The sequence below is a fragment of the Lepisma saccharinum genome, chromosome 28 (assembly GCF_977018435.1).
Source record: "Lepisma saccharinum chromosome 28, izLepSacc3.1, whole genome shotgun sequence".
Classification (NCBI taxonomy): Eukaryota; Metazoa; Arthropoda; class Insecta; order Zygentoma; family Lepismatidae; genus Lepisma; species Lepisma saccharinum.
Window position 1 is genome coordinate 25,181,715 of NC_139256.1, and position 13,793 is coordinate 25,195,507.

The 13,793-nt window shown below is 40.0% G+C and overlaps 1 protein-coding gene across 1 annotated transcript; it reads left to right on the forward strand.

The window, feature by feature from the left end:
* Positions 1-6,722: 6,722 nt before the first annotated feature.
* On the forward strand, positions 6,723-11,818 carry LOC145980725 (uncharacterized). The gene is made up of 3 exons (XM_083113787.1): positions 6,723-6,897; positions 9,496-9,697; positions 11,164-11,818. Exons 1-3 carry the CDS (start codon positions 6,733-6,735, stop codon positions 11,403-11,405), a joined length of 609 nt encoding a protein of 202 aa, XP_082969913.1. The 5' UTR covers positions 6,723-6,732; the 3' UTR covers positions 11,406-11,818.
* Positions 11,819-13,793: the final 1,975 nt, after the last annotated feature.

The window sequence follows — 13,793 nt, forward strand, 5'->3', positions numbered from 1 at the left end:
ATGAACAATACAATTAAAGAACATTACACATCTTGCTCAAAGTGGACACCTCCGTTACGAATGCAGGCACGGAGGTTTTTACGGACATTTGTTCTCTTAACTCGTGATGTGATGGTGTCCTTGATGTGTTGACTAGCTGTTAAGATCATCTCCCTGATCTTTTCTTGCGAGTTTACCGGTGCCTTGTCATGTGGCTCCAAATGTAGAAGTCGCAAGGCGTCAAATCGATCGGGGGATCGAGCTGGGCAGTCATCATGTTGATAAATCATGTCACGTCTTGTAGCTAGAGGCACATCGTCCAACAACATTGCCATCCCGTTCCTCAAAAAATGTTCAAAACTGATGACATTTAAGATTTTGGGCAGGAAATATGGCTCGATCAAATGATTGTTGATGACGCCCATCTATACTTCTACCTGGGCGTGCGACAGTGGCTGGATGAAAATTACCCAAAGAAATGGATTGGCCGAGGCGGCCCGATTCCCTGGCCGGCTCGATCCCCCGATTTGACGCCTTGCGACTTCTACATTCGGAGCCACATGAAAGGATTAGTTTACAAGACACCGGTAAACTTGCAAGAAGAGCTCAGGGAGAGGATCTTAACAGTTGGTCAACACATCAAGGACACCATCACATCACGAGTTAAGAGAACAAATGTCCGTAAAAACCTCCGTGCCTGCATTCGTAACGGAGGTGTCCACTTTGAGCAAGATGTGTAATGTTCTTTAATTCTATTGTACATTGATTCCATTCACATGAAGATGAATGAAGTATTATTTCTTGTATTTGTACCTTGTTGGATAGCAGATGACACAAGGAAGTAATTTAAGTAATTTGTACGTTTCGTGTCATACCATTTTTGTAATTAATACGTTGCGAAGTAAAGTAAGAGTGAATTTTTTATCATCACTTGTAAATTTAGACCCACCCGTTACTTACATGTGATTGTTATTTGGGAAAACTTTTCTTTTTCAACGAACCACTTATTTGTTAGCTATCAGAAAACGCTGAAATAAGTTCCATATAATGAGCATTTTTTTTTCAATTCATATTTTTATGTGGAAAATTGTCATTTTATAAAAAAAACAATAGAAATTCGATTATCTCGAAAACTACTAGTTTTCGGACGGGGTATCATATGGTCAAATTTATTGCAAATTGTCTCTACTTTAACCCCTTTCAGGGAATACATTTAATTACAAGTCACCCTGTATATATATATATATATATATATATATATATATATATATATATACTGGGTGTTTCGTAAGTTCGTTTACAACGCTTGGGAGGTGATTGTACGAGTGAAAATAAGGTGGAAAGTTCATGTAACAAAATTCCGGAAACGGCTTTGTTGCCGAGTTATTGACGTTTGAAAACGTGGGAAAATGATTTTCCGAATTGAATAATGGCAAAACGGGTGGAGAGAAGTCGTCGGTGTTGGGCGGTCCACTAAGAAATTGGGTACGCTCTTGTCAAAAAAGCACGCGGCAATGTTGTGCAATGTCGGCGCAAGGGATTCCCCAAAGGACGCGAACGAAGATGTTCAAGGGAGTGGGGTGGGTGTGCGTTCTGTGCGAGCTGGTATCGACGAAAATTGGCATGTGTTGAATGGCACCAAAAAAAAAAGAAAATTTCCTGAGCGAAGGGCACCATGACGTAAAAACGAAAAAAATGAACTGTCATAGGTTGCATACCCTAACAATCTGGTTATGGCATGAATGTTAAGGAAAATAATGCCAAGGAAAATGCTTTCGTCTGAAGCGGGCCTAACCAATCAGAAGCGACCTTTCGGTCAGGTGTGCAGATATAATGGCTGCCGCGTGAGATGTAAACGATGCATCACTTCAAATTTTTAAAAGCCGATAACTATTCAACCGAGAGGAATAACGTTTCCTATAAAAAGGTGGTAGGTATAAAGCAAAGGCACATTCTCAACCTCGGACCTGTTGAGACAGGATGTCTTGCTCGTCTCACTCTTCGACGCCCGAGACCGAGCCAAGGGTGAAACACAGAGAATCACAGTCTTGGAGGGAAGCTCCGCGAGTACGATGTTCGTCAACCCTATATGGTTACCAACGGAAGGAATTCGTTCCGTTCTGCACCGATAAATATATTCGGCCAAATTTTTGTCAACACTAATCAACACGCTGCTATTGCAGAGGTGTTGAAAAAGGAAACAAGCTCACCGCCCACGTTCGTCTGTTCGAGACAACAACTTAAGGTACAGTGCAAGACTGTCTCCGTCTTCAAGAGCGTTTGGCTACGTTTGCAATCTTGGGAAGAGGAAGGACGCCCTGCCGCTATGGCAGTTGGATCAGCAGCAAAGTGCTACCGTAAGGTAGTAATTCGTCACGTTACTCTGGACTACACAGAGGACAAATCTTTCATGCCTTACACGCACTCGGCTTTTTTGTAGACACAGTTCGACGTCTCCCTGAGAGACCAACTTCCAATTTGTCGTCCCCGACTGCTCAGAGTTTTGTGACGGTTTCATTACCACTGGTTGTCGTCACTATACGACGCGCGAGAAGGCATGACCCTCATCGGACATTTACAATCTCGGATTGCACGCCCAGGTGGAAAAATTACGGCCGCAACGACTACTACAATGCCATCGCTGCCAAAATTTTGGCCATGGACAGAGATTTTGCAATTTCACATCTAGGTGTGTCAAATGTGCAAGAGGGCACAGGATTGCTGACTGCCCAAATAAATCACTTGATATCCCGGCCAAAAGTATCAACTGTGCCGGGCCTCATACTGCAAATTACGAACAAGCGTTGTCCCGTGTATTTAAGATTTTTACTGCCTTCTCGTGCTTCAGGCTCCAAGCAGTTCACCAGGGCCCCCAACAAATTTGAGAAGAAGAAACAGCCCACACCTCCAACTTCAACTGCTCCTATTGAACCACCTGCGACTTTGTCGTTAAACGCCATTAAACCACCTTCGAATCTCAGTCGAGCACCATTCAAATACACAAGCCAGTTAGTTACCAGCGAGACACTGGCTGCTCCTTCTCCCCGCCAATCACAGGCCTCATCTCCGAGATCGTCATTGCATAGAGCCGACAACCTAGAGGTCTTACGTCGGCAGTTACATACGTTGCTGGTCCCTGCACTTCTCCAGCCACTACAGCTACTGGTCGAAGGATTACAGGCTCTTCGCCTAACACAGAATGCGGATGCCAGACTGAAGATTCTTCGGGAGCTGTTCTCTGCATCTGCCTGCTCATGTTTTTCATTTGTGTTCGTAGGTGTTTGTCTTGTATTGTACTCAATGTTTGTAATTGTCAACTTTTCTTTATGTACGGGAACAATGTCGATTTCACCTTCCGCGACAGTTGCGGAAGGTCACTGTAATATTTGATGTAAAGAAAATATTTGTACAATGTACCTAAGTAGCGACGCCAGTCAATGTTATTAAATAAACAAGATGCTGGTACGGTAAAGTGCCGACTTAAAAAAATGGCACTGCTTAAATACATACTCGTACTTTACAACGTATACAGTATACGTATAAAAGAATAAATTAGTTCTTTCAATAAACGCATGGCACTGGCTCATCTGTTATGCCTTTCGTGCTGTAGAGGAAAGTGACCGAAGTAGGACCCCCCTTTTGTTTTTGATCCCTGGTGTCATTATGGCATATTATTTCTATTAGAAATTTAATAAAATGTGTTCTTTGATATGTTTGCTAACGTTTTGAGTAACTTAATCCACCTTAAATAGCTTGATGCCAGTAAGCATTTCTGTAAAAAGGGACGAAAAGTAACAACGGAGAAAAAGTGGCCAAAGTCGGACCCCTCCTTCCAAAAATTAGAAAATACGCAAGGAAATGTAAATATATGATATGTAGTAAATGAATTATATTTATTGAGCTTGCATAGAGAATATAGATGTACAAATGTAATATAATATAGACTACCAATATCCTAACTGCGTCAATCGCCCTTTCCATTTGTTGGACATCCCACCTTCTCCCACCTGCATTGCCTTTTCCCTTGAACATCTGAAACAATATGTAAAAGGACTTTACTAACGAGTAACGACCCTTTGCTTCAATTACAATTGTAATGTTAGGCATTCATTGAGGGATTCTACTTAGGGCATTTTACTCGTGGAGTCTTATTGTTTATATAATAAAATCACACGTATCTTCAAACAAACCATTACCATAATTTCAAAGTACAATACTTACTAGTGTCTAAATTGTAACAAGATTGCTACTTATCTCTCTCTTAATTAGCAAAATTCCCACTGTTGTGCACCGATGTACAAACTTTCATTCACACAAAAACAAGTCATGGCGGGCTACAGCACCTGATACTTGCACGTTACTGCTGATACCTTTCCTACACAATCTTTTCGTTATTCTTGACGTGTTTCGCCCATTGTCACCACGCGGCAGCACCTACTTACGGAAACAGGAAGGTGTTCCGGCTTAGGGAGTGGGATCCGGGTTTGGTTATTTTCCTCTATATACAGTAAAACCTGTCTATCCCGGAACATGATGGTTCCGAGCAAAATTTTCCGTCTTAACAGTTTCCCTTCTTATACAGGGTTGACTTTAAATACAGTATAGAGCGCTGCAGGAAATAATGGAAAGACAGATTTACATTTCGCATTACTTATAATGTAGAGTACTAATGCAGGTACGTACATGAATAAAAATGCGATACATTCATTAATTTCATCATATCATCACTCATCCCCATCTTCGCAAATTAGCCATAAGTGGCACAAAAAACGAAGTAAAATGGACACAAACATCTATGCCCATGCCAGGATTCGAACCCGGGACCCCTGTCGTCGTAGCGCAATGTGCATAGAGGGAAAGAGAAAGATTGAAAGATGGAATAAGAGAGGTGAAGAAAGATTGAGATAAATGTGAAGAAAAAAGAAAGAAACAAAGAGAGATAAGAAGAAAAATAGAAAGATGACGAAAGAACAGAGGAGAAATAGACAAAGAAAGGTGGAGAAAGAGGGTAAGAGATGAAAGAAAGAAACGGAATCGTAACAGCTATGAGTATTGTAGCGCATTCTGTGATATCGACAATGTTACCGATAAGCGAGTGGCAACAGAGGCGTGTTCCACTTACAGTATTGCATTGTCTTGTTGCGAGCGAAAAAAATAAAGGAAGAAATTTCCGTCTTACTGAGAATAAAAAACATCTCGTTGGTCTTTAAATGGTGTTCCGTTTCCGCGTTAAGGAGGTTTCCGCCTTAAGCAGATCATTTTCAGGTATAAAATCGGTCCGTTCTGGGGACTTTTTTCCCCCGTATTTACAGGTTTCCTTCTTATAGAGGTTCCGGGATATGCAGTTTTTACTGTATTATCTAATGTTCTCTACATGTCTTGCATCGAAATCACAAATGGTAACCGGAATGTTACAGGACATGCTTCCGTGTAAAGTATTGTCTGCTAAAAAAGAATGCTGTAACATATTTGGAAGCATTTATGCTACCAAAAATGATAAGGGAAATGCCTTCCGTGTAAAGCGTGCTTTTCTCATTTTCAAAAGTAACTCATTTACAGTAACTGGTACTTTAAAAGTCACTGTTAATTACTTTTACAGTTACTTTCTGTTGGAAATTTCTTGAAAAAAAATTACACGCAATTAATGATCATTAATTGTAATACATAAATTAAATGGTTGAAGACTTACATGTGTTTTACCCATGTTTCTGCTACATAATATGTCTTTGTGTTTCATGATCGATTACCGGGTGTGTTATTACAGGTAGGAACTTTTCAGCAATGTACCTGCATCGGCTCTAGGGTTCAACCAGACACAAATGATAAATGAGTACCTTCAAACAACCCTCAGGGTAAGGGTGGCCGAGGCGTGGTGCTAATCACATCACCTCCACAAATGTGTGGGGCTGTACCTCCACATTGTCCTATTTATGATGTGTTGCAATGTTACCAGAGGGTTAAACGCAAAAACAGTTTACATATAAATACTGACTATATGTACAGTCAACGGCAATAAAGTAGGTCATCTAGATCCTGAAGTGGTAGTTTCCGTGCAAGGCGTTATGTGTGTTGCATAATTCTAAGATGATAGGCCAAGCTAACGCTTTGCATTTTATTGCCGGTGAGTGTACATTAAATTAAGTATATTATAATATTCTTTCTACATCTGTTATTTAAATCTTAAGTTCTCTCTCGTTTTATTTTTTGCATTTTACACATTAAAAACAGTCACTGTTTGTAGGCGATTTTTGAAAATGCATGTGATTAATTTGCTATTTTCTAAATGCGATTCACATATGCAGTGGCGGCAATTAAGGGGGGCGAGGGGGGCAGTTGACCCCTCCACTTTTCGCCGCTTTTGCCCCCGCACTATGCTAAATCTTATCTACAGAGGGAAATATACTGTCTTTGCCCCCCCCAGTTATGGCACCTTGCCCCCCGGTTTTGGAACACAATCGCCGCCACTGCACATATGAGAATTTCCACACATGTTCTGTTATCCCGTAGAACAGGAAGCTGCATGTATCTTGTTGAGCACACATGCAAATTAACAAGGCCTTGAAAATGCATACTTGTTCATCATCATTACTTTGATAGCAATTGCTTTTTTACCCATTGCAACTGACATAATTTGCGTAGTAGCCAATCAACTCTACATTGCTTATCGGTAAAGGTATATCTCTGTTTCATCTGTCAGACAATATAAGTGGAGGTTATGCTTAACAGCGATGAGTGTTGCTTAATTCAGGGAGAATGAAAGGTGTTGTAATTGTTGCGGTTCTGGCCACATTCTTACTCTCACTAGCTGACAGTAAGCGTACTCGTCATGCTAAGAGAGATGATGATGATGATGATGCTGATTTGTTCTTTACGGAGTGTCCTAACTTCGGGACAACAAGCAATGTGGACTTCACTCAGGTTTGTATCCAGTAGTACCTTGCTTAAGGGGAAACTAAAGGCAATTTTGAAGTAAATTTTTGATAACAGATGGCAGCTCCATTTGTCATGGCAAGCGAGTGCCATATTGCCAGATCTACTCGTGAATCAAGGGTAGGTATAGAGCGACCACAAACAAAATAACCTTCGGCTAAAATCGTACGCGCACCTTCCCCTCGATGCGTTCAACTCAGGCCATAAGGAGGCATGGTTCACCCTGCCCCTCCCCGCCTCGCGTGAGTACGGTGCACAGGAGTTGCGGGTCTGTGCAGGTCTTTTTACGTTTGGTTCCACTATACTAGAACTATAGGTCTTAAAATTAGGTATTTATCATTTATGTGAGCTTCAATATATTTCCAGAATGTCACTTACGGATGAGAAACATACGCAAGAAATTATCGAATTGTCATAATTAGACGTCTGATCACTGATGCAATGTAAATCTGTAATTTTGACCAATATGGTTCATATGTACATTTGAAGGATTTGGAATTGGCGATTATATATGTTAGGTGAAAAAGTTCCATTTTAGAGGCATATATCCTTAGCTGGCAACACTAGCAGGTCGAAAGTTTGTCAACGGACGCACTAAAACAATAAGAAACACAAAAAAGATTTCCGTGTCTGCTTTAAAACATTGCGTTTTATTGGTAATAAACAATAGTTTAATTATAAAAGATTAACTGGGGCGGACAGCATCTTGCATATTTCTATACCTACCAAAGTTATTTCTTCCCTTCCATTTACAGAAAAGTTTGCATTGTATTCAAATTATATTCAAAGATTGATTTACATTATTTTACTTCGCTTTTTGTGCTACTTTTGGTTAATTTGCGAAGATGGAGATGAGTGATGATATCATGAAATTGATCAATGGACACTCACAAACATCCATGCCCAGGCCTAAATTCGAACCCGGTACCCCCTGGCTTCGAAACGCAATGTGCTAACCACTGCACCACGGGGGCAGCCCATGTAATATATTTCTAACTAACATGTTCGTACATTACTATGTAAGAGACAAATACGATTTATAGCCTATATGAGAGCATGAAATATCTACATGTAGACCGTAACTTAAAATGGAACCATCAAATATACATGCTTAACAATTCAAAATATCTAATCGCATTGCAACAAATACCTGTAGGGGAGAAGGTGGTAATATGGGAGAGGGTTGTAATACGGGAATCGCTGTAACTACTGACATGCCAACGCCATCTACCCGCAGCTCCGCCACACTATATCTATCAACGCCCCCTAGTCTCCCGCAATAACCTCAATTATTGTGAGCTGCGTGTACGTAAGACACAAGAGGACAAGGTTTATTTTGTGAAAATTTTTGTAAGGTAAGATTTGAGCTTCATTTTCGTTTCCAAGGGGGTGAAGTAGCATTATTCAATCGATGGTTTCAAATAATAGAAGCCTAATTCTTTCGAATGATCTGCTCACGTTCTCTAAACTCGCATTGGTACGTCTGTATATTGTAGTTAGAAAGATAAATTGCGACAGGTGGTAATATGGGAATTACGAAATGTCATATTCCCATATTACAACCCCGTTTCTATCCACAGGTGCCTGAGCCTAGCTTTTTAAAGAAAACCGTATTCTGTTCCCATATTACCACCTCGTTTTCGCAGGAATCAATATTGCACTACTTTTGATTTTCTAGTAGTATTTCAGTACCTGTTTATGTTTCCCATTTGTTACTTTCCTCACACAAAGACAAAAGTTTACATTAACAAGTTCTGTCACTACCCGGTGTGTTGGCATTATTGGGTTTGATTTTAAGGGAGCCAAAGAATACCTTCCCATATTACCACATTCTTCTCTACATCATTGTTAACTTTGGAAAAGGATAATCGTATTATGTGAACTAATAAGATACATCTACAATACCTTCGGACACTCGGACACCATTCTAAGGTGGCAATTATCGTAGAAACATGATATATAATGTCCACTACTATCGGATTAAAAATAACAGATACTCGACTTTGAACTCAAATTAAAAATTAACTAGCTATCAACAAATTTAGCTTACTCAATTCTGCATTAATCTATGGTTGTTAATTTTTCTTCGAGCGTGCTTTCTATTTTTCATCGTCGTGAGAACAAGAACAGTGCCCCTTTTTCAAGTTTTGCAAACGGTCGCTCTCTTTGATATTATATAATTAAAAAACTAGTGGTCAGATCGTGATCAAATTTTAATATGATGCAGGCAGGAAGATTTTAAATACAATTCATAACTTTCAAATTCTCGAAATTGGTCAAAAAACAGTTCCTATCAACATTTTCTTAGTATTGGGAATATAATATTGGTATTGTTTTGAAGCGCTTTGCATATGTTTTTCAAATAAATTATCATTATTAATTGACAGTGCGAAACCGATTTTATTTAGAATTTTATTCAACGGAGTAAGGATGTACGTAGAACGTGGCGACACCGCACACAGCGATAACCGTTCAACCGTGGGGACTGCGGGTAGTTATTGCCAGTCAGTGCGTGCGGTGTCGCTACGTTCAACACACATATCAACAGCAAAATGATTAATTGTAAACTGTTTACACTGTGTACAGGTAGCAGGCAACTGGGTTACCCTGAATTCGACACTACCATTCATTGAGTGTTACATGCTTACGCTCTCGGCCAATGGCGAAGACTCTGTTGAAGTGGTTCAGGGAGTTATGGATGAAGGCAAACCATTGGTGGAGAGGACAACTTGCCCCATAAGGGAATCTAGTGTGTGTGCTGTGGAGGACTATAAGGATGCGGATCATAGTAAGTGTGATATGTTGTATGCTGAATGGTTAGAGGTTCGACTCATAAATAATCACATATTCATTAAAAATTGTACCAGTATTTAACATTTGCTTTAGTAAATATTAATCTTAACGCCCACTGTCACGCGGAGAAACGCGGCAGCAGAACTTCTGTTGTCTGCTTCTATTGAAATCAAGCGGTGTAACAGAACATCGCGGAATTTCAGCACCAGAAGTCTGCAGGTTATCTTAAATTGGTTGATTGATTGAGTTGGTGATTTTAGTCCACTTTATGCACAGAAAGGCTAATTGGGACTTGACTTTCAGTTTAAAGTAGGATCCGAACCACTATATGCCTCCACCGGATATCGAACCCGGGTCCCCTTGAAGTTTCTCCACGTCATAGTGGGCGATTACCTTTAAGACAACGTGCAGACTTCTGGCACGGAAATTCCGCGGTTCGGTTCCGCGCGTTTCCCTGTAGTTGGTGTTACACTATCTGATTACAATAGAAGCAGACAACAGAAATTCTGTTGCCCCGTCTCAGAGGGTGTTAAGCTTTAGTGCTGCTGCGAGAGCATTTCGTTCGAGCGCCTAATAGTTCGCACGGACGACGCAAGATAGTGTGTGGAATTGTGAGCTCTTCGCTCCACATGACGTCACGATCGAATAACGTTCGACCAGACAAAACGAGCGACATACACTTGAAGCTAAGTAGTACACGTATTACCGTCATTTGTCTGTGGTAGTTGACTCTCAAATACCGAGAGTGAGGTGATAGACAAAGTGAAATTGAAACTTAAGTGAACACAGTCATCATCTCCATGCTAAAATGTAGTTTAGTCTATCTTACCATTGAACAATGGTATATGTAAATGAAATAGATGATTGTGGGCTGAAACTTCCAGTGCGAATATTTTACATATATGTATGTGTCTACTATTATGGTCATATTAAAATGATATTAGATTGTATAAGTTCGAGGGTGCAAGACTCAAACTCGGGACTGGACCTACAGTTTGAAGTGGGACCAGGACAACTATGTGCCTCCACCGGGTATCGAACACGGGACCCCTTGATCACAAGGTGAGGAAGCTACCACTTAGCCATCTGAGAGGTCTTTAGTGGACATAGAGTAGATGAAATGAAGTAATCAAACAACAATGTGTGTAACAACGTCTGAAGGCTATTCGTTAAGAATTGTTATGAGAATGTATTATTATCATGTGGTGGCGGCGAGAGGGTTCCAAAACTGGGGGTGACAAAGTGCCAAAATGGGGGGGAAGGGAGTTTACTTTCCTTTCTTATATATGGTTTAGCATAGTGCTGAGGCAAAAATTAAAAAGTGGGGTGGGGCAGTTCCCCCTCCCCTCGGCCCCCCTAACTGCCGACAGTGATATATATTATTATCTCAGATTGTTAATCAACATAAAATTAGGTCAAGATATTAAATGGGGTAATATAGAATTTTTTTATATTTTCCAGCCAATACGGTCACAATAAATGCTGCTGATCCCGACAGATACTTGATAGCAACGTTCTGCACTGAGTACCCTAGCGGCAAAATAGGACACAACTGGACAGATGTGTACATTCGGGAAGGAGTGGATTTAACTTCTTCAGAAGAAGAAAGGATTCGAGAAATTCTAGAAAGTGGAGGATTCGATCCTGATAATATGAACTGGGTTCACCTGAACTCATGCGATTACGATTGGAGCATTATGTAACTGCAGAGATCGACATTTTTGTTAAAGACAACATGTAAAGAGAAATTGACATAAATAGTAACCTGCACTTCAATTGTTTTAATGATTCTCGTAGTTTTTAAACCTTGAACCAGGCAGCTGTTGATACAGTCACGGACACATCCAATACCAATTAGTTTTCAAATGAATCATCAAGTGTCCGTGACTGTACAATAGGGGCGATCCGATGAAACTTACAGGACTTAATCAGTGTAAGCAGAAATAGGTTTAGACATATCAGAAAGCTGTCCCAAGAGGACGGCCATTCAATATATCAACCGACAATGAATTATTTATATTCATGTTATTCGATTTTAATGATCATTTTTGAAATGATAGATCAAACATTGAAACTTTCGATTCTCTTAAAGTTTTGTACAAATGTAATAAATAGTTTTCGAGAAGTTTTGCATTGAGTGAATATTTGGTCATAATGAATTTATTACTATTGGGATTTACTAAAGGAAGTCTTCCTGTAGTGACAAATATTATCATACAAAAGGGGAAAGATTATGATTTTGAGCTTTAATTTAAACTAAGAAAAAATAAAATCCGAAACCACGAACAACGGCCTATGACATGTAAAATCTTCAATTTGTCGGTCAAATTTAGAAAAAAATAATTGTATTGTAATTTTTGTAAAAGCAAAGTTAAACCTTTTAATGAAAAACTCGTGCCACTTCATCACATTCACGTCGGAGAGAATTGCCAAAAATATGTGCTTTTTGCGATTCACAATGTTGGTTAGTTTTACAAAGAGTAATAACAATTTTTCTGGTTTCAATTTTTGTGGGCATGTAACGTGCCGTTTTCTATATTATCAAGTTTGCTGGATTTGATGGAGCCAGTTAAAAGGTTATAACTTCAAAATTTAATATTTCAGTTTGATTTTGAAATCCACTTTATCCACAGGAAGGCTAATCGGGACTGGACACGTAGTTTAAAGTGAGATAGCTTAAATTAACAATATCGAAAGGATGGAAGGAGCTCAAAATGTTAATTAAATACATAAACGGAAAGCATTAAATTAAAAGGAATGCCAAAAACAAACGGGAAACCGATGTAGAAGAAGATTTACGGATAATGAAAGTTAAAAATTTGAGACGACAAGTAGATGAAATAAAGCAGTAACGAATTATCGTTGAGCTGCCCAGAACTCACAAAGAGTTGTAGTAGCTTATAACTTGAGTTTATTTATAAATTCACCTTTTGCACAGAGAAGCTAATCAAGCCACTATGTGCCTCCAGTGGATATCGAACCTGGGACTCATTGATTACAAGGCGACGACTTACCACAATGCCACCGGCGAGGCCCGTAACGCTGTATAAAGAAGAAAGGAAGAAGAAGAACGAAAGTTTTATTTTTATAGTAAAAAGTATTTAATATTTACTAAAGTACAAAAAAATAGACATATTTAGTCAGTGGCGGCATTAGGAAGCATGTTTTGCCCCGCACTACGAAGGGAAAGGAACACAGTAAATTGTCCTACCGTCTCGACCAGTTTTGGCACCCAATCCCTGTTATTGTATTCAGTATCAAATCCAATGCATTTGAGAATCCTCTAATCAATGTACAGTGGTGGAAAAAAGTTCTTCCCCATAAGACTTTAATGGCAGTAAATAATGCCGGAAAGGTAGGCAACACACATTGCACCTTTAGGTGATCGGGTGATTCTGTCTGTCTCAAGGAGCAACTCGTCTTTCATGCAATAGCCAACAGTCACAGGAAATGAAGGAAAGTCACGTGACATCAGGTGGAATGTTGTTCGTCATAAAATCGACTTTTCTCAAGCCAGGTCGCAGAACCGACAAGAGTTATAGCCGATGTCCGAAAATGATTCCCCTAAAACCGTTTAACGAAACGCTAAAATAATTCTTGCCTTAATTACAAAGGCTACTATACTATTTGTGCCGCGGTGGCTCGGACGTTAGGGAGTTTGATTACCATGCGAGAGATCTGAGTTCGATCTCCGACTGGGGAGAATTGGAATTTTGTCCACCTGTTCAAGTTGCTCCGGCGCCCACCCAGCGTCGTATAAAGTGGGTACCTCCAGGAAACTTGGGGAGGGGGGAGTAAAGGCGGCCAGGGGCGTGGTGCTGATCACATTATCCCCACCTTCGGCCGTAACAAGAAAGTGTGGGACCCTAACTCCGCACCCCCTACACGCCTTCATGGCTTGCTGTAAAGCACAAGGTAGCACTTTGCTTTTTCATTTTTTATACGTCCCGATTTTGTCGGAACAGAAATTTCCAATTTCTACGTGGACTTTCTTCCAAGTTCCGTAGGGATGTGAATAGGCTCCAGTTTTTCTTGACACAATTCATCCATGTTATATTTCGTTATAAAAACCACGGCCGATATCCTGTGTG

What these genes read in the sequence shown, in the direction of transcription:
- LOC145980725 (XM_083113787.1), top strand. Translation starts at nt 6,733, where the DNA reads ATGAAAGGTGTTGTAATTGTTGCGGTTCTGGCCACATTCTTACTCTCA. An exon ending in GCAATGTGGACTTCACTCAG is followed by an intron (nt 6,898 to 9,495) that starts GTTTGTATCCAG and finishes CACTGTGTACAG; the next exon opens with GTAGCAGGCAACTGGGTTAC. An exon ending in CTATAAGGATGCGGATCATA is followed by an intron (nt 9,698 to 11,163) that starts GTAAGTGTGATA and finishes TATATTTTCCAG; the next exon opens with CCAATACGGTCACAATAAAT.